This window comes from Lampetra fluviatilis, chromosome 32, assembly GCF_964198595.1.
Source record: "Lampetra fluviatilis chromosome 32, kcLamFluv1.1, whole genome shotgun sequence".
NCBI lineage: Eukaryota > Metazoa > Chordata > Hyperoartia > Petromyzontiformes > Petromyzontidae > Lampetra > Lampetra fluviatilis.
This window is the reverse complement of record NC_136306.1, coordinates 5,446,431-5,470,520: the sequence shown is the minus strand read 5'-3', so window position 1 is coordinate 5,470,520 and position 24,090 is coordinate 5,446,431. Positions and strand designations below refer to the sequence as shown.

Genomic DNA, 24,090 nt, shown 5'->3' with positions numbered 1-24,090 from the left:
TTGATTTGCTATACGGATGCTCATGTTTATCCAATTTCCTGACTATTTTACAAGGAAGATCCGTGGTGCATGAGCACAGCAACAACCAAACAAAAACAACAACATTGTAGGGAACAAGTACAGGGTCTCATGGAATATGGCACAACTAACTGGCCAGGCATTTTACGGTCGTAAACAAAACAGGTGCACATTGAAAAACAGCGCAACAATGTGAGAGCAAGAGGTGCCAGAAAACAATGCGAGGTGCAGGTGAAAGTAATGTCAATGGTTTGGTCCATTGGGGACTTCAAGGAGGTGGAGTGAAGGGAGGGAACCGCGCTGTAGATGAGCGGCAAGTGCATTCGAGAAATGTGGAACAGCAAAGAGGAAATATAATTGACAATTTTTTTTGTTCACAAATTCAACGTTTAATGGGAATAAGGAGGCCGTTCTGAGGCTATGGGAGGGAGTTAAATTAACTAAGTGGTCCTTTAGGTAATTGGCGGATTTGTTTAAAAGGGAGAGGTAGAGTGCATGGAGAGGAGGAGGGTGAGGTGAGAAGGGAGAGGTAGGGAGATGAGACGGGAGAGGTATTCATTTTAATGAAGCAATTTGCTTAAATACCCGGGATGCCTTGATGAGTCTTGACTCCTTTTTTTAGAATAATTCAAGACAGACTTGATAAATCATGGTTTATGATCCCCCAACCTGCCAGCGCAACGAGATTATCACAGCGATGTTTATTGGTAGGTGAAAAGCATGACAATTAAAACCCATTCAAGAAAAACAACTTTGCGCAAAGAAACATGAAGAGAGGCGCAAGCTTGGCATTAAAACCGAGAGACGTGAATATGAACACATGGATTATGGAACATGAGCAAATTAGGAGACATCCTGTTGATGTCTCCTATTGATGTCCCTCTGGATGACATCCAGTCAGCGATTGGCCAGTGGTCGAGACTCGGGTCAGTAGTCACAGTCACGGGGCAATGGAATCAACTCGTGCGCCGGAACCCGATGGATCTTTGCGTCATCGAACGATGAGAGAGGGCGACGGCCTGGGAAGGACGACCCACACCCAGTGGTGGATAGATAAATCGTGGCTGCCGGCGACGTCCACAACATCTCTTTTATTTTTACACACATGTGCACACAAAGTCCGGAGATGAAAACCTCCGGACTTCGCCGCAGGTGACGCGACGCAAAACGCATTTGGTGCCGCACGCGAAGCTGGCGGCTTAAGAGAGAGAGACGGGAGCCACCACCACCACAATTGACCGTGGTGGTGGTGGTGGTGGCGTCGCGTGTTTGTCAAAGCGATTACACTGGGGGGGGGGGGGTGTGCCGGTTCCTCTTTGTTTTCAAACCAGCTGTGCAGAGAGCCCCAAACAAAAACACACACACGCGTTGCTGGGACTTGGCCAACCGCGTCCTGTTGAGGTCATTAAAAGCTAAGTACCACGTGTTCTCGGGCAGACGACGATGTCGACCAAGTGTCCCCATCTTTTTTTTTCGACAGTTTTTAGAATTCGTGTTTTCGTTTCGGCTTAGTTGAGGTTGTGCGTGCAGAACGCCCTGACGACAGGTGTTTACACGCATTTACACACGGGCAGTTCACCGCGCGAGTAAATAAAATCGGCATCAGGCAGGGCGGGTTACGAGTGTGGTGGGTTAAAGTGTGGGTAGCCCCCCCCCCCACTCCTTTCGAGGGGTCTACTCTCTCTCTCGGGGCGGGGGGGGGGTCCCTTGAGCTTAATGTAGTTGGAGGCCTTTCCACCAGCAGTGGTGCAAGGAAGCAATTGCAGGGCTACACCTCTACCTTTTATATCAGTGTCATCCGCAGCTGTCAGCAGTCGTCTCTGTTACCTGTGTAGCCTTGCACCTGTTTATCCCAGTGATACCCTGAAAACTTATCCAGAATGCAGTATACCTGCTTGAATAATAACTAATATATAAGTCCGGTGATGTCAACGGGGAGTGGACTAAAAATGTATGTGTGTTGAACTTGTTTCGCACCTTACGTAGCCATCTGTGCTAATCGGAGGTGCGGGGGAGAAAACAACACACGAAATACAGAAAGCACTTCTAAAGAAATGAGTTTTCAATTTCGATTTGAAATTCCATTGCTCCAGTGGCCTCCTGAATATCGGAAAATGTATGTTATTATGTTTATGAAAAGGAAAAATAATAGAAGGGCTTGTGGAGATGCCACAAACGGTGCAGGGCCTGGAGGCGGTAGACGGATATGGAGGGAGAGATGGGAGGGCGTGCTTGAAGGACAGTGGATGCGGCGAGAGAAGTCATAGAGAGTAAAATGACATGGATAAATACGATTCCAGGAACCGACCCCCGTGACGTACTTACTGGACACCTGTGAAAAAGAGCTTTATAGCGCATCGGATTCCTCCAGTATAAATAAATATTCTGATACCTGAACCTGTGGCTCACTCGTCCCGGTAGATCACAAGTCCCACTCGACTGTTCTTGTCAATGGTTGCCAAGTTACATTTTCAAGAGTCTCCCTGCTCAAAGCATTGAGTTCCCTTCGCAACCCTGAACCAACAGAAAATATATTTTTTCCGTGGTGCGAGCCAGGCCTCCCACAGGATAGCCACCAATTCAATTCCCATCTCAAAAAAAAAACTCCATCGTGGCAGGCGAACGCGTGAAATCTGAACACAGACAGATCGAGACGAACGCTGAGATCAGAGCCATATGCATGCACCGTGGTGGTTGCTTGACAAGCACGCATGCATGCACGGCAGGATGGGAGTTATTTTGTGAGAATGACCACCACGTTGACGACCGCTCACGGAAGACTTGTTCCCATTTTATCCACCCCCCTCCCCACCCCCCCCCCCCCCCCCCCGACGGCACGACGGCCTGAAAATTGATCACTCGGCCGGGATTTGAACTCGTCAACTTTTTCGGTGCACGAGTCAGTCTTCCCGAAACGGCGCGTCTCTCTGCCGTCGTCCGTGACCGCCTCCACGGGGTTTCCGCGTGGTGACGTCGGCAACAAATTAGCGGGTAGCGCATCTGCCGTTTCACGGTGACCCCCCCCCCCCGCTAGCGTTCTGGAAGCCCCGCCGTGGGTTGGTGCTCAAGGTGAAAGACGGAAACGCGGACGAACCCGCAACACGGAATGTACGAACCTTCGGTGGACGGGGCTAGAGTTGCCACCCGTCCTGGTATCTTTCCTCTGGTTGAGGTAACCGTCCTCTGAGGAACCAATCGTTACACTGCGAAGTTGCCGTGTCTCACTCCGCGTTAAATCCGTTCGTGTTCCTTCGAGAAATCCACCTCCATCGGTCCCGTTCGCGTTTATAAGAAGACCCGACCCAAGCGATGCGGCAGCGTGAATCTATCACATCCTTCAAATGAAAAATAATTTGACCAAAAAAACAATAAGATTGTGCCCTCCCGAATTGAGGGTACGATTTTAGTTTTACATTTCTCTCTAGAGTGTGTACATCATGGAGAGGCAGCTCCCACAATGCAGCACGTGTAGAGATTCCCACCTGTCCCGTTTTTTTTATCCCCAGGATCATCCTATTTTTGCTCGTAGCTATCGTGGGAAATCTGTAAAGTCTTACAAGGACATCCAAAGTCCCGTTTTTGCTCGGTTGCGTAATGAAATTAAACGCCACTCAAGACGAATGCATTTGAGCGTATTCCTTCCCTGTACCGGTATTGAGTGCGAGAGATATCCTCCTCCATCCTTTTTTTCCTCCCGCGGCGTCCCACTTTTTATTTTGTACACCAGATGTGGCAACCCTAGGGAGAATGCCAAGCTGGATGGGGGAGCGGTGCTTGGGGGAGTGGGGTGGTAGAGCGCGCGTGTGGCGCTGTAAAAAACACGCGCCGCCATCGATCGAGCCTCTTTGTCGGGGCCGACTCGCTGCGCTTGCTGCGCTTAGCCAGGCCGAGTCCCTTTCGGAGGCGATGCACAACAAACCGGCAAGCCACTTTGGCAGGGGAGCCTCCGTCTGGTTTCTCTTTGCCAGCAGTGCTTTGCGTTGCTTGCGTGGAGAGACGGAGATGCGCAGAAGGCGCATTTGTCTGCTCATGCAGGATTCGTATTCTCCACCACATTGCTGATGACTGTTTTGAGTTGTGTACGATGTAATTTTGCGTCGAGCTAGGGACCCCCATTGTTGTAAAGGGAAGGTCTGTGTCTGTAACATCAGCAGTTCGTCAGTATTGATGCAAGCAAGCCTGACTCTGCTGACGAGACGCGAAATGTCGAAACCGGCCCTGAGTTGCTTGTATTGAATCGATGCTGCTGGAACGATGCACTCCCAGCAGGCTGTGCGGCTGAGAGGATGTGTCACAAATACTTTATTTTTGTATGTGGAGATATGGATATGTCAAGGAGATGTATTTAATTTTGGAATAATTTTGGTAAATTGCAAGATATAGGGGGGGGTCATTATACGTGGAAAAATAAGGATGAAGGGGGCTTTTCTGTTGTCAGGAAATTTCTGGACTGTGCCTTTATATCTGGGGAAGTTCATGTGTAAGGCTGTGAATGTTCTAACGCACTGTCTTCAACCTGCTTGGGTGTGTTCGATCAGATGCAAGCTAATTATTGTCTCACCCAGAAATCTTGCATATCTCAACCTTGCTTTCGGTGAGGTGAGTTTAGTATTGATGTTGGTGAGCTACGTGGTGAGTTTAGTACCGTTGCTGGTGAGCTGTGCGGTCAATTTAGTGCTGGTGTCAGTGGGCTGAGCAATGAGTTTAATGCTGGTGTCAGTGGGCTGCACAGTGCTGTTCGTAGCGTTGAGCTTTCGTAGTCTCTGTGGAAACATCACCGAGTGCCTGACGCATTTGACGTAGCGCTACGCCGACATCGCGAGAAGCTGCCTTAAAATAACGGCACACGCACGGACAAGTGCACACGCGCCCACACGAGAACCGTCATCTGTCACTAAGTAGCAGCGTTCGTCACCGTGCCACTTGCACCAGGCCAAGTGCACTCAGAGGTCACACCGAGTGGTGATGGCTTGCTGGCGGATCTCAAGACAGGGCGAGGTGCTCTGGTATTACACACACAGAGGCCATTGTTACATGCATGTGCAACACAAAGGCAAAGATCCCCCGAATAGCCTTTTCACAGACTTTAGGGGCAAGTGCTGTTAGTGAGCAGCTATGAAGGCCGGCATGGCACACGAGGGGGTCGGTGGCCAACAACACGCTAGTGAACCTTTGTCTTCCCAGTGTTCGATGTTTTACACAGAGCGCCGCGTACTCATTTAAGGCTGAGTCGACCTAGGGGAAGCACAGATAATTGCCACTTGTTGTTGGTCATGAGTGGGAATCGAACTCGATAAGCCGGGTTTGTAGCACAGTGCCCGAACCACAACACTACCGCTCCACACACAAAGACAAAGATCCCCCATATAGCCTTAAAATACTGTAGAGGTAAGTGCTGTTAGCAAGCACCTATGAAGTCCAGCACGGCACACGAGGGGGTGGGTGGCCAACACCACGCCCGGCCGCCTTTGTCTCCCCAGTGGCGATATTAACACATCGCGCCAGGTACACACGCACGCATGCCCCCCCCCGCACACACACACAGCACACGCACAAATTGCAGTGTTGGCCATACTTAATTGACAACTGAAACCTGTGAGCATAAAATTACACAGTGTATCCTCACACCGCCACTTTTGTCATTACTCATCCTTAGCTTTGCGGATTTTATTTATACAAATATACATTCACGTGGAAGGTTGCTTCCGACCTCGTCGGATCTCGGAAGCTAAGCAGGGTTGAGCCGGGTTTGTCTCTTGGATGGGAGGCTGCCTCGGGACACCAGGTGTTATAGGCGTGAACTAACTAGGTGGTCAGGGGTTGGCAGTGCAGCGATGGATTCTTGACTCAATCTGTGTGGATCTTTCTGTGTCACGCCCCATCCGCTCCCCACGTGCGTGTCTTCTCGAAGCACTGTGATGGCCTTACACATGCAGCCAATCACTCAGTGGCGAAGCCAGAAGTGACATTGGCCTGGAGAGCCAATGGGCCTATGGACTAATTATAAATAATTACTCGCATTCCATATGTGGGGAGACAGAAATGGAGTTCTGCTGAATTATGCTTTGACACTCAGTAGTGCGCTAGAATTGGCCAAACATCCCAATGCAGGAACCTCCTGTAAACGAGTCTTGAGACCCAGTGAAGCGTCAATGGGTAAACGAAGAGCCATCACTACTCTAGAGCAGTGGTTCTTAACCTTGACTGCAGCCTTGCGTCCCTTTGAGTCTTAATCGTGAAAACAATGTATAATGTTAATAACTACATTGGTTTGATTAAACAAAATAGTTGTGCTTATTTTGTGTTTCGATGATTTACCTTCTGATTTACCTCCTAAAAATCTGGGGGCATTTTGTGCGTGCACCCCAGGTTAAGAAAACTGCTCTAACAAAAACCCATCGCGAACAGTGCCTCAAAAGAATAATAAAAACATAATAGGCGAGATTTCGGCCAGTGGGCCTCCATCAAGGCACAAACATTATTTGTGATTCATGCGCTCGGAAAAAAGGGCCATTCAAGATCAGAATTTGTATGTAAACTGGAGGAGGAATCCGATTAGCTACAAAGTTCTTTTTCACACATGTCCAGTACGTTTTTATATATTATAGGCAACGTGTGCTCACACGTTGTCTATAATATATTCGTGTTTCTTACGGAGCAGTGTTATTATTGACGAACGTGTAGAGAGTCCTTTTGTGTTCATTGTGATTTTACACCCCTGCCGACGCAGCAGCATCGCCGCATCACGACCACCGTCGTTTGTGCAGCTTGCGCCAGCCAGCGAGTGCTGTTGTTCTTCTTCTTCTTTGGGAACGACAGTATCTCGGTTAGCGGTGAATTAGCCGATCAATGGCAACGATTGTTTTCCATCGCAGTTGCTAAGCAAGAGACACTACAGCGTGGTGCGTGGAGAAGCAGCAGCAGCAGGAGAGAGAGAAAGCACGACCGTGGGTGAGATTTGACCGGACCCTTTACCTGGGTCAGGCTTCACAAAGTTCAGTAATGCCCCCCGATCTACGCCTCCGACTTTCACGTCGTGTCGCAAACACGACGTCACTTGACCGTTAACACCGCCGCCCGATTTGCGTCGCGTCAACGCCCGCACTCACGTCGCCGACGGCATCGTCGTCCGTCCCTTCCCCGTTATCCCTTCGCCTCTCAGCCTCCGCCTACACCCGCCCCCCCCCCCCGTAAATCGCTGTGACTTGCGTCGTTTCGATATCCGTCGTGGGGACAGATTTCAGGAACGCATCTCCCGACGTCAGCCTGCACTCTAGAGCACTGCAGATGAGATGGAGAGATGTCCCTTACAGTGCGGGCGTTCACACGCGGTGCAGTCGAGAGGCGTCATCCACCCCCTTGGAAATCGAAATGGGAGGAGGAATGAAAGCAATTCCTGAATACATTAAATTAAAAAAGGCCATTTACCCGACAAAGGAAAGCCGAGTGCTCAAGGCTCTCATTTCAGAAAGGTCCCTGCTACTCTGGGATGTGCGGCGGTGAATTCCGTTCGTGAGAGTTTGGAGGAAACCGGAGTACCTGGAGATAACGCACACGAACAAGGGGATATAACGCTCACGGCTCCACACAGCTGGATTCAAGAATCGCTGGACATGCATATCAATGCCCATATGCGTTATGCTTCAAACTTGCCCTACAGCTTAGATACAGCTTTCACAAGACAATATAGGTTCAGTTTGTCCGTTGCTTTATCGTTAAGTTATCATTCGTGGAGTGAATGACATCATACTCAAAAGGGACTGGATACCCAGCACTGCCATGCCTACAACACCTGGCAAGCCCTCGGGGTGGTTCTCACCCATCCAAGTTCAAGCCGGTCTCAACCCTGCTTAGCCTGCGAGATGCGACGCGATCGAGCTCATTCAGCGCAATTTGGCCCGAGGCAAATCTGTCACCGTGTCTGTGATCGTCACAGGTTCTTGCGTTGGGGTTTTTTTTTTACCTGCGGCCCGCATATGCTGTTGGCCATTGTTGATTTTTCTTTTTAAATCTCCCTTTGCCGATCACGTGGTTGGAAACTTATAACCCGCGAGTCACCGAATCCGGGCCGCACCACCAAACTGCCTCGTCGGCGATTTTGACCGCTCTCTCAATTTGTAATGCGATAGGGGAGCTGTGCGGGCTGCAACCGTGTGCCCCCCACCCTCATCTCACCTTCCCCCCCACCAGTCTCCTCCCCACCCACCCCCAACTCACCTTCCCCCCTACCCAGCTTCCCCCCCCTCCCACCTGCCCCCCCCACCCCACCTGCCCCCCCACCTTACCTTTCCCCCCACCCTACCTTCCCTCCCACCCCCCTCCCCACCTTTCCCCCACCCCACCTACCCCCCCCCCACCTGCCCCCACCCCACCTGCCCCCCCACCCTACCTTGCCTCCAACCCCCCCATCCCACCTTTCCCCCCACCCCCACAACTCACCCTCCCCTGCCCCCCTCCCCTCCGTGTGCATGCGCACATTGCCACCTGCACTGTACCCGGCTCGGGTTGCACCCCGCGTGCCAAGTGACTCCCAGGTGAGGGAGCGGCTTTGGGACTTCCAGGTGCGACTCTGCACCGGTGCTTGCTCGCGCCGCTGATGACGCAAGCTGCTTCGGCCTACTCCTCCGCGCCGGTTGGACGCCTTGGTGGAGATAATCAACGTTTTTGGGTTTAGATCGCGTTATTTATAATTGTGTCGTAACCCTCCACCACCCAACACGGCCAATCAGTAAAAAAGTGTCACGTTGACAAAAGACAAATAGTTCACTGCTTTAGCCCACCAGTGTGTTGAAGCGTGAAACGTCGTACTCAAATTGTAAATGTTGTGGTTTCACGCTTCAACACACTGGTGGGCTAAAGCAGTAAACTATTTGTCTTTTGTCAACGTGACATTTTTTTACTGATTGGCCGTGTCGGGTGGTGGAGGGTTACGACACATTTATAAATAACGCGATCTAAACCCAAAAAGTTGATTATGATTAATATTGGTCGCGAAAGCCTACGTGTTAAATTGGTGGAGATAGGTGGGAGTTGCCCACACGTTACGCCACCGTACGCGACCTACCGATGGGTCAAACTGTGGCGTACCCATTGGTGCTGCCGGGCGGATAGCGGGCCAGTAAGCTCGATGACATCGATTCGACGATTAATATCGATTATTGAGCTCACGATACACGCATAGGTCAAATGACGTGTGCACAAATCTTGTGTTTTACTCGTATGTGATATATGTCACGAGTTCGTGTCAACCCTGCAGCCACTAGAGTCCGCTACGTTCAACGCAGTCTTTCAAAAATAACATTCTTGATTGCAACCGTAACCCTGGTGGATGACCAACAGGGGAGGGGTCTCTCTGCAGTAGCCGGCCAGCGGTGGCGTGAGCAAGCAATTCCAGGGCTGCACCTTTACCCTTTTACCATCACCATCATAATCCCCCGGATTTAGCCGCCCCACGCTACGCCCGCCGTGGTTGCCAGGCACCCAGACGCATCCACACTTCGCCCCCTCGCCACGCTGGCCTCCCCCGCCGCACCCCACCACCTCCACTTTGCTGCCTCTCTTCCCCACCGCCCGCCCTGCCCACCGAGCAGAGAGGGCGGGTGTCTCTGCTGGGCCCCAGGGAGAGGGGTGGTGCGGGGGGGGGGGCCCATGGAGACGGGAGTGTGGAGCCGGCTTGATTTAAACATCTTCCTGGGTCACTCTCAGAGCGCCGTGAATCATTTATCAGCCCGCGCTTTAAGTGATCTTACGTGTCACTCTGCCGGCATTGGCAATAAAAATAGCCCGAGGTTGGGGTGCTGCGCGCGTGAGTTTTTATTTCGCGCGTGCACTGGCCTAAATTTTCAGACAACACGCAAAAAATGTACAGAGCACACGGCCTTTGTGCATAATGAAAAAAAAGCCCCATCAGCATATCCCGAAGAGGTGCATTTTAGTCCCCTGCCTTCGATCACCATCAAAACACATTTGAGCAAATGCGACTGACTGACAGGCAGCAGCAGCAGCGATGCAATTTTAAGACAATTGTGGAGACCAGTTTCGACATAATCAGGACTCAACAGCATAGTATAGTCACCAATGCTCACTGCTGCAAAGTCAATCTCTGGGCACCGTTATATATGTGGAATTCCACATCCACACTATGGCACAAATTAGCTTGGCTGATGACAACAAATATCAAATCTGTTAATGACGAGACAAGCCCGTCATCATAACAGAATTATAGTGCAGTCTGGACTAAATTTCAGCAAATATGATCTTTTAATCCCTCACATATTCAGCTCTTTATTTCTTTATTTCGGATATCTGCCCTTTTTGTTGGTTCTGTTTTAACAAGTCGTGGGTGGATGGCCAGGTCTCGAGGTTATGTTTGGAAGAGAAATCACGAGCGAATTTTTCTATAATCTGCCCTGGGGTCATTAACCTTCCTGGGGTCATTGGCCTTAAGCCCGTCCGGGGCTTTAGGCACACGCCACGGAGCCGTGAGTTCACGCGGAATGCACTTTAGTCTTGCGTACAGCCAGCTCGTTCCGCCATGCAGCTAAGACACCGTCTGCTCCCGTGAGCTATTCGCAATTACGGTTTGGGGTCAAACTAAACTTTCAAACTAAGCTATTTTTTATTTTACCAGGCAAGGCTGACTGAGCCACCTACATAACTCATTTTCAGAAGCGACCTGGCCACAAATGATAGCTCAACGAAGTGGCTTATTATGTGGAAATGTATAGCTGCCAAATTCTCTAAACGCATGTTTATAAATGTAGAGGGGAAAAACCATAGGGCCTGTAGGAAAATCCATGCGACCACGGGGAGGACATGCAAACTCCAAATATATATGGGCAGCAGTAGTCAGGATCGAGCCCACGACCTCCTGTACACCAGGCGAGGTAGTTAACATTTCGCCACCGTGGCCAAAAACAATGCATCGGTCACCAATAGATCACGATACACGCGTCGAATTACGTATGTATGCTAATTTTAATTTTCTCATTCGTCTAAGTCCCATGTAATGGACTCACAACCAATGCAGCCAATAGAGGTCGTTACTTTTCACTGCAACTTACTTTTTTTTTTTCTTGAATTGAATCATGAACATTGAGGGCAACAATTCAACATTGCCCGGGGTGGTCTGGGCTGAATCGTTCCACCCCTAATAATAATGTTACCCATCAAAGTTTCAGGAGGGTCCTGCTACAATGGGATGCTTGGTCAAAGTCCTTACAAAGTGTTTTGCTTGTGGGAGGAAACTGTATTAGCTGGAGAGAAAAAAATGACCCTACACATACGATGCAATTATCACTCAACAGTTAGCTCACATACGCCAACATCCCACTTGCTGTACTGCCATCTCCTGACCATTGCATAACCATGCAGAGTTGGGAATATCGTTTGCAGTTTGCGCAGCCGACCAATCCCTGTGCTGGACCACAGAGTGCAAGTTTATTTTGTTTAACCAGGTGCGGATTCAAGAGACCAGGATGGTCTCATTTGGAAGAGTGGCCTGGGGCATTAGTCTTCCAGCAGGGGGCCATAGTTGCGATGTTTAATCCTCAGACCAGAATAATATCTCATTTGCAACCTGACCTGGGTCACCACACACCAGAGTCGACGGAACAAGAGGTAGAGGAAGCGCACGACTGCGCTGGGTAGACACGTTGATGGAGGATGTGGCGAAGGAAAGGTTTAGATGTGTGTATTTTAGCCAAGCCGGGCAGCAGCTACCATCGTTAACAGAATGCAGCGTCGCCCTCAGACCTCCGCTAAGGCTTTGATAGCGGACACGGTCTTCAACGACGTGTGGCGTCATCGTCTGTCTTGCACAACATTTGCAGTCCAGGTTGTCCCGTAAGCCCCACCTGCTCAGTCTTTGCTACACGCACGCAGAGGCCTTGGCTGGTTTGGAACCTGTGCGGCAGAGCCCGGTCACAGGCGCCAAAGATCAAACCCAGGCAGGCAGATTGTACGGTCATCCATGGGGAATTGGTTCCTTGTTGACGATGGGAGCCGCTCCTCGTGCCACAATGACTGTGCTGACATGTCCCCGACGCGGCACATCGGTCCGCGTCCTTGGCGTGGCTCAAGTAGAGGGGCGTCACTCGGTCTCATCGTCGCGGTGGCTGACGAGAGGGATAAGAGGACGGGGCGCGTGTCTTCAAAAGCCAGGAAATGGGGCGAAACCGTCGCCGTGAACATTTTTTGCTCAATTCGGCATCGTGAGATTCATTATCTTCTTTTCGTGTGAAGCCTGGCTCAATGTGTGGCCATGACGTGGATGCATTCATAAGGAACAGAGCACGCGGTCTCTAGAAATGTTCTTTTATATTTTAATTGCCGTGGTGTAATTATTACAGATGGCAACACAACACAGTCAAGCAGAACTCTCAGCGAACACTTCAGCTCGCGTGCGGCTCGCGATGCAAGCCCCCCTCCGGAGTTTATTATTTCTTTATTTTTACAGTGGAGGCGTAACGATTCGCTCTGCTGCCCAAGAGATTTTATTCAAGCATCGATTGTTTTGTTTACTTGGTGGTGAATGAAGCGGCCGCTAAGAATAGCGCGTAAAATGACATTTCATCGCACAACGCTGTACAAAATCTCAGAATTAACGGCAACTTGTCAACGTGACCGCGGCCAGGATAGTGAGAGAAAGGGTACATCAAAACGAAATTGGAAGGAAAACTAAAATAAAATAACTTTCATCTTCTTGGTTCTTTCGGTAAAGTCACGTTGAAGGGAAATAATAAAATAATAAAAATAAAACATAATAAAATAATTCTCACGACGTTTCGGCCACAACGCAAGCAGCCGTCCTCAGGTGAAGAACAGGTCTGAACAGACCTGTTCTGAACAGACGCTGTCTTTCCGACAGACCTGTTCTTCACCTGAGGACGGCTGCTTGTGTTGTGGCCGAAACGTCGTGAGAATTATTTTATTATGTTTTATTTTTATTATTTTATTATTTCCCTTCTACGTGACTTTACCGAAAGAACCAAGAAGATGAATCCCTGCAGTCACGAAAGCTTTAAATCGAAATAAAATAACTTTATTGGTACCGAGGCTCCCACGAGGCAATACGGGAGGGTGCATGGCACAGTTTGGCGCCAGCTATCATGGAGTGCGGTCTGGTCGCTATAGTTCCCTCCGGTCAGTAACAACGTCTCTAAATGAATTTAAAGCTCAGCCGCTTTCACGTTCCGAGATTCAGTGGTGCACGGGACCCCACCCTGCAACTTGCAGACGTCTCGGAACGGGAAAGGGTCAAGTGCCACGCACATAAATAGAGGATCAAGAATTAGATGCATTCAAGGTTCTGAATGAATACACCTGCTGATTTGATCGCTCCATCTCGTCGGTTGACTTACCCCCCCCGGGCACGTTACAGTTAAAAATGTAATCTCACTCCTTGGGCATGGAAAATATTTTGTTGGAGCCAGCTATGTATGTTGTGAAGTTAAAGTAAAAAAAAATTGAAAACTTTTCGGTTCAGTGAAAATGTGTCATTTGAATTCCTCATTAGTGGAAACACGACAGGATGATCCTTACATCGCAGCAATCCTGAGTGTTTTTACTATTATCACTAACGGGAATGATATTGTTTCACTTAATTCAATGGGGTTGTGCAGTGGTTATAGTGCACATGCACGAATGAACCCGGTAACCTGACCTCGATGGCTTACGACTGAGATCCAAACCGGACCTGGGCACCCCCCATCCCCCCGCTTCCAACCACCCCCTTAACCACCAACCTGCGCTGACAAGCGTGGTGAAGTATGGTCAAACAACCCCTGACAACCGACACGGCATGTGAAAGAGGCCTTTCTACAGCGGTGTTTTGACAAAGGGCAGAAAATAATGATAACAATTTATTTGCATTATTTTCAGATATTATTAAATGAGTTTGAATGGGAGAAAGGCCCTCACGATTATGAATTCATTCCTGCATTTTGATTTAAACGACAACTTGTTATGAAGAAATGTCAGTTCCTGTACAGTCATTTGTCGTTTGACAGCATGGTCCTCCGAGTGTGAATGATGATGGGGGTGGAATTTATTTTTACGTATTTATTTTACGTAGTCATGCGTGAGCTCTCAGATGTATCCGTCTCTCATCACCTGGCCAGGCTGATGGGTTTGGATTCCCAACAGTAATGACCCAGACTTGCGAAAGGATATAAAATATGTACGATATATAAAATATGTACACAGTGAATGTCAAACATTTTTTTTACAAATACTTGCTCCCTCAAACCTACTTTAGGCAGGGTTCAAGAGATTACGCCTCTCATACAATTGCTAATGCCAATTACTCACCCAGTGTAGCCTCATTAAGACTTAAGACTTTGTGCTACATTGGTATAATAGGCCAATTCATTTTAATTTCTGTTTTGCTTTGTACGTATGTGAAGAAAGCTGAGAACAGTGAGAAAACCTAGCACGTAGCATATGAGGGGGTGGTGCTCAACTAAGCCATCTGCTGGCCACACCATTCAGCCTCACACCTACAACACCTGGCAAGCCATGGTGGTCTCCAAAATGAGTACAAACCAGGAATAATGTTCCTTGGCTTCTGAGATCCAATGAGATCAGGTGAATTTAGGGGGATTTGGTTGTTTGGATTATTTTATCTCTGTCCATGATTTCCTTCCTATCTCTAACCCACCAACCCCATGTGCAAGATGAGTCAGTTTGTGTGTCCAGTTCACAGCATAGAAAACTGAAAATGACTTACGGCTAAATTATCATGAAAGAATAATCATGCTGAAAATGGTGTGTATGTTATAACAATGCTGACCCAGGACTCGCTTGCAACAGAGCTCATGAGTAGAGATACAATAAGTCGCCCACTGCACGATGCCATGAATTGCAAGGATTCAGGGTCACATTTCTGTTTGCAAATTGATTGTTTGTTGTTGTTACCATTGAGGTACATGTAGAATCTAGAGTTGTGTTCTTTTATAGACTTTTTGAGCGTTAAAAATAACTGTTGAACCTTCAGTGGCAAAAAAAAACTTTTAACCGATTTGAATCGAAATACATTGATCCGACACACACGACGCACCTCAAACGTTTGATTCGATCCTAATTGATGAATCCATACCTTCTCACATCTCTACGAATGAACATCAGTAGGCCTGATCACCTGGTCAGATAAAGAATGTTGAACTGCATATATATGTATATATTTTTTTAGGCGATGTCATTCTAGTGGTCAGGGCTTTTATATTTTCTGGCGGTCCCCCAATCCCCTCAACACTCAACCCCGCAAATCTCCGGTTTGGGGAAATATTTTCTGGAGACCAGCCCCATCCATCTCCGGTTGAAAAGAAGCTGCGCTGCTGGTCAAGTGGCTCGGGGGGTGGGGGTAGAGTGAGCGGCTCGCAATTGGAAGGTTGCGAGTTCAAATCCTGTCTCGGGGTTGACTTAGCCTATCATCCTTTCAGGGTCGATAAAATCGGTACCACTTTGTGGGGAAGCCAACAGTGTTTGTCCTATGTTTTTAGAAGCACCCCCGTAAAAGTATTGTGCAATTTCCACCAATGACTCAGAAGATGACCATCGACTGAATGTTAATTTGAGCAGAAAACCACTTTGAGTGGCTATTGGCAGTAACTTTTCATTACTTGCCTTGAAGTAATTGGTTTGGGCGTACGTGTGTGCTATTTCCACTACTCATGTCGTTTTAATATTTTCCTATGTCTCTCTTTTTTCCCATTGTTGTTCTCCATCTCTGATGCAGCCCAAATCATGAAAGAGGGTAAGTCCACCCTTTGTGTGTGTGCGCACGAGACGGATCATACTCTCAACAGCACTCTTCTTTCGTATAAGAACTTCCGTTCTGTCTCTCCGCATTCAAATTAAAAAAAATGTGTTTTAGTCCATCGCCCTTTTGTGGCGTCTTTCCAGACCAACGTTATCCGGCAGCGTTTGTGTAAGCAAGCAAAACGCACTGCGTCGGTTTTAACTTTCTGGGTCTCATCAGCAGTCTGGCTCGTTATACAATTGCTGCTGTTTGCTAGACGTCGTTGGCAAGAGCACTCCGCAGACAACGGTATGTAGAGGCACCGAACGGACGGGGGGGGGGTGTCTATGTACTGTGCACATGTTATGATCCACGATGCTTCGCAGCAACGCCTAATGAGTTTCTTACACACCGCACGATCGCGACTCGTATATTTCTGCCTCTTTGCTCCGGTTGGCTTTTGTTTGTTTTCATCTTTGTTGCTTCGCTCTGTGAATCCAACTGTCAGTTATTTGAGCGTCTGCACTGCTCAAAACCGCCTTATCCTGGCTCATGTTGTTATCGTTGCAAAAAAAAAATCTTTTTTAAATTTACTGAATTGCCCAGGGCGTCCGCCCACCAGGATGCTGCGAAGGACTCTGCCATTGTGACTCGCCACAATGTAATCGCTCCGGTCAATACGCTCATGTAAACAACACGCACACACACACACACGCAGTGCCACGTGTGTACTCCACATACACATGTGACCACTTACACAAAGACAAAGATTCACCGTGGAGCCTTTTAACAATGGAGAGAAGTGCCGCTATCGAGTGACTGTGAAGGCTGCGACAGTACAACATGGTGTGGCCAGCACCATGCCCGGCTGCTTTTGTCTCCCCAGTGCCACCCACACCAGGTACTCATTTAATGCTGAGTCAACCTAGTTCGGGGAGCCGGGGGAGGTGGGGTCATAACTAGTTCAGATAATCATCACTGATGTTAGCCGGGGACCGGAATCAAACTACAGCAGCGAGGTTCGTTCACAACCGCAGCGCGGGAACTTTACAACGACCGATCCGCCCGTAACAAAACAAAAAAAAAGATTCCACGTCATGCTGTCGGTCACAAGTGCAGTTAGCGAGCACCTACGAAGGCCGACTCGGCGGGTTTATTGTGGCCAGCCAAACCGCTCCCGGCGGCCTTTGTCACCTCCTCCGCTGGTTGATGTCATCCGCGGCAAGGGATGGAGCTCTGACCGCACGTTGTGCTGGCCCGCTTGCAGCTTGCTCCTGCACCCGTCTGTTGCTCACGCAGCGCGTGCCTGCGTGCGTGCTCATCGCTACGACTTTGGGCGTGATTGTTCATAACACGCTACCCTGTCCCCATCGCGTCGTCGCTTCGAAAGGAGCCCCAATTTGGGTTTAACGAAAGCAGATCTGCCGCTTCCATCTGAGCACCCAATTACACGCAATGTGACTCGCGCGATGGTGCGTCGAAGAAATAAATAAACACATTTCCGATGAAAGCCATGGGGGGGCAGGGGGGGGGGGGTGGCCGGCCAATGGCAGACGTGGGGGTGTTGAACCCCCTGATTGGGAACCACAGATTGACGCTGACATGAGCACAGGTGATAAGACACAGCGGGGGCGGGGGGGGCGTTGTGGGTTTATTTATTTCATACTTATTTGCAACCAAACACAAAAGCCCCACACAATTCCGTTTTTTTTTCCTTGGTCCATCTTCTTCCCCAATTTTGTTCCATTCGTGCAATCTGCATGGCGACACGAGACGGAGTGTGGTGCTGCATTAGCAGGGGACCTGTGGAAGCGCAGCGCAAATCCGATGCAATTTTCGGGTTCGTATCGCAAGAGCCCGAGCCCCCAGTCACTAGAGCCCCACCCCCCAACCCCCCCACCCCCCGAGCCCCCCACTACCCAGAGCCCCCCACCCCCCAGTCCCGAGACGCCGCACGGAAATTTGGTGGAGGCAACATGTACACTACATACTCTTTGATATAAAATAAAATACAATTTTATTTTATTTTATACCTACGTGTGTGTACAGCACAGCATACGTGATTTGAAAGCTTCAAATCATGTATACTACAATGCTGTGCTGTACACACAGTACGCTTTCCTTGTCAATCCACTGCAAGGTGAGGGCCTCACCCGTCTGGGCGTTCATTTGGAACCACCGTCCCAAATTCTTAGTTTCTCTCTTTTTTTCGACTCTTCGAGTTCAAAATCCGATTCTGAATTACGTGAAGCTTAAATTCAATCCGGCAAAAAAAAGGTCGTGCGCGGGATGATCCCTGTACGCGCCGTGCGGGATTAGTGGCGGATTTGTCGTCACGCACGCCGGGGGCGCGCACGTTGCCGTCGGTATCATGCGGTTAATTTTATTTTCCGCCAGTTAGCGGCCAACGCCTCTGCCTTCGCCTACCCTCTTGTGCTTCAAAGGTCAACGCCGCAGCACGCGCCCCGGCCACACCGCCCGTTTGGCACGCGCGTGACGGGACAGCCAACAGCCATTCATCACATTTGGGGGGGGAAAAAAGATCATCTTAGAACAATACCACGTTATTAATTTTAAATTCTTTAATATGTGGGTTCGGCGATGCTGCCCGTTAGCTTGAGCACACACACGCGACTTGGAATCCGGAGACGTGTGTCAATAGGACATCTGTGAAAAAGAGCTTCATAGCTCATCGGATTCCTCCAGTCTGAATCAAGATTCTGATTGGATACGATGACGTCTCGGCGGCCCGGCAGTTGAAACAATGCAGGGGACAAGTTTCTTGACCCCCCCCTCCCCCGCCTACCCCCCCCTCGCTCTACCCAGCAGCATAAATGGGTCTCACCACAATTAGTCTCATGATTGTCAGGTCACATGCGGTGGGGTGAAGTGTAGGTAACTCCCACCGCGTCCAAAATATCTGGCCAGATTGGAAGAGTATCGAGCAAAAACGCCCTCTCGAGAGCTCGCTTTGAGTGGAGGCCCCGGAGCCAGCAGTGGCAAGAGCAAGTAATCAATCGCAGGGCTGCCCCTTTACCTTTAATACGCGATCTATTCACACGGTAACGGGATTACAGCAAGATGCACGGAAACACGACGGGCTCACAATTTTTACAAATGCATCCCTTGGGCCCTTTCGGTTTCCGTAAAGGGTTGTGACAATTCATCCCTGTCGCGATTCACGTGGATTTCCGCCATTCAGAATCGTCGCAATTAAATTCAAGAATCGATTATATTTGACTTGCTTTGGGGCGAGCGTCGCGCCCTCGAGTGGCTGCAGGGACTGTGGGGGTCCTTGTGGACTCGTTGCACAACGACGAACGCTAATCGGATGATTATTGATACACCGTCACCTCGGTTTGTAGATGCTATATGCAGCAGGTTGGCGCAAAGTATGAGTTCTAGCATCTCGGTCTCGTGGTTCCACTACCGTAGAAATCACCCCGCAGAATCGGCCGTGTAATTCCGACACCACGAAATCTGCATCATTCCGTTACCCGCAGAATCACCCGACTGATTCCATTGCCGTGGAATCGCATGCGTAGTTGCGTCATCCCGCCGAATCAGCCATGTAATTCTGACACCGAAATATCTGCATAATTCCATTTACCCGCAGAATCATTTGCCTGATTCCTTTAACGCCGAATCTCATTTGTCATTCCGTTACCTCGCAGAATCGGCGATGTCATTTCGTTAATCCGCAGAATCACCCGTATAATTCTGTTACTGCAGAATCGCCTGTGTAATTCCGTTAAGCGTTGATGTGCGTTGTAGAACCATTACCGTGGCATTTCCTGCGTAAAAAAAACACACTCGTGTGTGGATGCATTCACAATTTGCACAGTGCACGAAGGACAATGGACAACATCATTTACGTTTAAAATATAAAACAAGACCATTGTGTGTCCGTGTGAGGCATCAAGGCAGCTTTGTCTTTAAGCCACAATGCGTGAATTTGGCATCGTGGGACAATCATTCTCGGGTATTTGAAGCTGCGTGGGCTGTAAATGGTTTGCCTCTATTGTCAAGGATAAACGTATGAATGAAATATAATGAGCTGACCTTTCCATCGGTAGCCACGTATCACCTCAATGCTGTTAAGCACATTGTCCCAACATTGTTATTTTCTCGTGGTTTGAGATTCTTTAATCTAAACAAAAAGCAAATAATGTGGTACGTATGCCAAATATTCATAAATGGAATTGGCCAAACATCCCAACGGTAGGGCCCTAACAATAACTAGTCTTGAGACTCAGTGAGGCCGGCTTCATAACAATTTAACACATACGGCCCTTTATAAAATCCATTGCCAGATGAAGGTTGCGCAGTTAATCGGCTATACCTCACCACTCTGCTCAGTGGCGCATTGGAAGCCCAGACGGACAGTATAACAAGTTTACCACAGAACCCTGTACCACCCACTATGTGGCCTAAATAAAGGGCATTGTAAATATTATTTGTTATTACTTCATAAGGCAATGGCAAAAGGCCCCGTTCAACCTCTGCTCGATAAGAGGTCGCTTCTGGCCCACTGCTGTCCCCACCGCTGCCTGAAACTCCCTCCCCCTGGCTGTCCAAAGGCTTGCGGTTCGGGACCGACAGGCCGCCCTGGTTAACGCTGTGGGGGCGTATCGACCGTAAAAAGAGAGGCGCCGTTCGCGTCGCTGGGGAAGTTTAGAAATCCCGTGGCACCATTGGGAGAGGCCATTGTATGCCCGCGTCACGGTCCACATTTTTTTCCAAGTCACTTGATTTTTGGAACAATGTATAGCAATCGTCGCCACCCACTGTGAAAAATGTAGCAGGACCCTGGTGAAAAAGAGTCTTGAGACTCAATGACGCTTTCCTGGTTAAACAAGCATAACAACAATAACGATAATGATAATCCCCCTGGTGAAGTCCGGACCTGAGACCCTTCCTCTTGTGCTCTGACAATGTTCATCACCTCGACAAACTTCAATACAGCAGTCATCTTTCTCACATGCCCTCAATATATTTGTTTTACGCAGCGACTTGAGGTGCGGCCACACCTAGACACGTTCTATGTATGTTGAACTTCTTTCACACCGTGCATAGCCAACCATGCTGATGGTCTTGCGATCGTACTGTGTTATGGCGATGGTGGTGCGGGAAATGATCGAACGGACGTGTTCGATCTTTTTGTTTGCCAGCGAACCGCTCGAATGCTGGTACCTTATTTTTATAATAAAAATCAACACTTTGGTAACCCGTCGATATCTTGCAGTTAAGCAGCCTCCGTCCATCACCCGGCAGTCGCCGGTGGATTACATCGTGGACCCACGGGACAACATCGTGGTGGAGTGCGAGGGCCAAGGCAACCCAACGCCCAAGTAAGCGACCTCCCTCCGTCTCACCCATCGCCCGTCTACCTGCCTCACGTCTCCCTCCCTCTCTCTCTCTCTCTCTCGCGTCCGCTCAGTCGCGTTATAATTCACCTTGAGTCGGTGCACAGGACGCACGCGCGATCTTCAGCGCGGCTCTATTCCGTGCGGGATGCGCTCCCCCAATCCGGCCCGTGCTGGGGCAAGGCATGGACGTGCCTGCATGCTCGGCAGTCCATTAAATAGAGTTGCGGCGTCATCAATTTTTCACGGGCGCCCCATTTTTTTTTTTTGCCGTTGGTGAGATATACGAGGGTAATTATCAAGGCGCCCGTGCGTGCGGGCGTGCGTCAGCGATCCACAACAAAAGCCACAGTGCGCAGGGTTACGTTTCATTTGGAGGGAGGGGGGGTTGGGAGGGGCACATAGCTGTTATAGATTTTGGGGGAGGGCCCCCTTTAACAATCCGAGTTCCCTGGGCTGCAGTCCCCGGCGTCAAATCCCGGACCCGGGGGAGAGGAGTTGGCCCCCCGCGCCGCGTGGGCTCCCTGCCTCCTCCGCGGGGCCCAGAGGTCGCAAACGGGTTTTGATTCCTTACCCGTACCCGTACCCGGCCGCACCAGGGTCGCAAACGGGTACCCGTACTCGTACCCGGCCGGGTACGGGTAGCCGGGTATCGGGTAGGGTACGGGTATCGGGTACCCGGTTGCGACCTCTGGCGGGGCCCCAGCGCCGCACCATTCCTCACCGCCGTTCTCGCGGCCGAGTTTCCCTCACCGACTGTGACCCCCGCCACCTGCGCAAATATTACGGAGCGTGCAGTGACCTACCGGCTCAAGCATCGGTGCGCGGAAAGTTGCGGCGTCGCCTCTTTCCACGTTGCGAGGGATGCGCGCAGGGACAGCGCCGTCGATCACACCGTTGTTTTTTCTTTTCCTCTCTTTATTGTTTGGCTGTTCCCAGCGCGACGCCCCGTGCGTGCCTCCCTGATATTTATTGATTTCATTTCCCTCGCTCGGGCAGTTTCGTTTTGCGCGCGGCGTCTGTCCCCGAACCGCTTATGACTCGATGAGTCAGCGCCGGTAGCTGCTGGGTGAGCGTCCCACGTGCGGCTGCGATTTACGGTCGCGGGCGTAACAATAAACGATGCCTCCACCACGATAGCCATCACCATCAGCACAACTGCAGCCACCACCATAATCGTCAACACCGCCACCACCATCATCGCAATCATCACCACCAGCGAAACCACCAGCACCACCAACATGACTGCCAGCACCACCACCACTATCATCATCACCACCACCACAGGGACTGCAGCTACAAACACCAAACGATAGACCATATAACTTCACACAGCCCCGAATATAAACTTGATGGTGGTGGGTGAGTGAGAGAGTGGGTGTATTTACAATTCTCTCCGACAAAGCAATTAAATTGTTAAATCACTTTCAACTGAATGTCCAGTAATTGGCTCTTTATTGGCAATCCGAAGTCATCATCACCTCCAGCACCACCATCAGGGTGTCCACCACCACTAAAACCATCTGAACAACCACCGGCACCAGCACCACTATAATCATCACCAACAACAGCACCACCACCGCCTGACCTCAGAGCCGCACTGTTGCCGCTGCCAGGTTTCAGTGGCGCAAGGACGGGCGGCGGTTTGACCCGGACGACGACCCCTATGTGAGCTGGCACGAGGGCTCGGGCACCATCACTATCGACATGGTGGCGGCCGGCATCGCCGAGGCCTACGAGGGCATCTACCAGTGCTCGGCGGAGAACGAGGGCGGCACGGCGCTCTCTGAGAACATCACCGTGCGGCTATCACGTGAGTGGGACGCACCGCGACGCCTGAACCCCCCCCCCCCCCCCCCATCAGGGGTTAAATTGGCAACGGACTGCCCGCGCACTGCCGTGTCGCTGCGCACACACACGTGCAGACGTAACCGCAAAAGTTTGCGGGCGAACCGCGATCCACGCACCGCGAGCCGCACCGCCGCAGGAGCAGCCTCCGTGTGGACTCGGCTCTCACGGGGTCGTTCTGCTGGGTGTATTGATCCCAGGTCAGGTGTGATTAGACAGCATTCAACTACTTTTACAGGAGAACGTACGTGACAATGTGTGTGTGTGGATGGGGAGCGGCAGTTTAGTGCTTAACACGCTGCGCTACGAACCTGGCGACCCGAGTTCGATTTCCGCTCGTGGCCAACACCAGTGGCGATTATCCAAACTGATCCTGGCTTCCCCAAAGACGATTCAAATGAGTACGTGTTGCAATGTGTAAACATGTGTAGACATTGCCACTGGAGAAACAGAGGCGGCAGGCCACCCACCCCTTTGTGTGCCGTGCCCGCCGAACAGCACTTGCCCCAAAAATAAAAGGCCATACGGGGTATCTTTGTCTTCGCATGAGATTTGAAGAGCAATGATCTCGTGGTTAGCACACTGCACAACGAACCTGACGACCTGAGTTCTAACCCTGCACTTGGCTGACATCGGTGATATCTGAATATCCAGTTCATCTTGGTCAGTTCAGCTTGAAAGGAGCACCTGGTGCGGTGTGTAAAACGTCAGCAGTGGGGAGACAAAGACGGCCGGGCGTGGTGCTGACGGCACCACCACCTCCCTCCTGTGCTGCTCCAGCTTTCATAAGTGCTTGCTAACAACAGTGAGCCCAGCAGCCTACTCAAGGCCGTGCGGCGGGGGGGAGATCTTTGTGCAGCGAAAAGACAGGTTGTATGGAGATGGGCGAGGTCTACATGGGAGCGTGTTAGGTTGCATAAGATAATTGACAATTGGCAGAGAGCGGGATTATGAAAGCCGTGTTATTTGAGATCATTAGTGGCATGCGTTTGATGAAGCTAATGGCGCGTGCATGAGATATTAGTGCGTGTATCCCTTAATGCGGGCGCGCATTCGGTAATTGGCGTACATAAAACACAATCATTAGTTTGAGGTTTACACGAGATAACATTTGGGCCG

At 50.1% G+C, this 24,090-nt stretch overlaps 1 protein-coding gene across 14 annotated transcripts in view; it reads left to right on the top strand.

Moving 5' to 3' along the window:
- The window catches only part of LOC144943679 (neuronal cell adhesion molecule-like), a 168,836-nt gene that overhangs the window by 90,364 nt on the left and 54,382 nt on the right, over positions 1-24,090 (top strand). For all 14 annotated transcript variants that reach the window (XM_078871386.1, XM_078871387.1, XM_078871390.1 and 11 more), the window contains 3 exons: positions 15,755-15,772; positions 21,003-21,108; positions 22,740-22,936. In XM_078871386.1, coding sequence (XP_078727512.1) covers positions 15,755-15,772; positions 21,003-21,108; positions 22,740-22,936 — 321 coding nt within the window. The remainder of the gene's footprint in view (positions 1-15,754; positions 15,773-21,002; positions 21,109-22,739; positions 22,937-24,090) is intronic.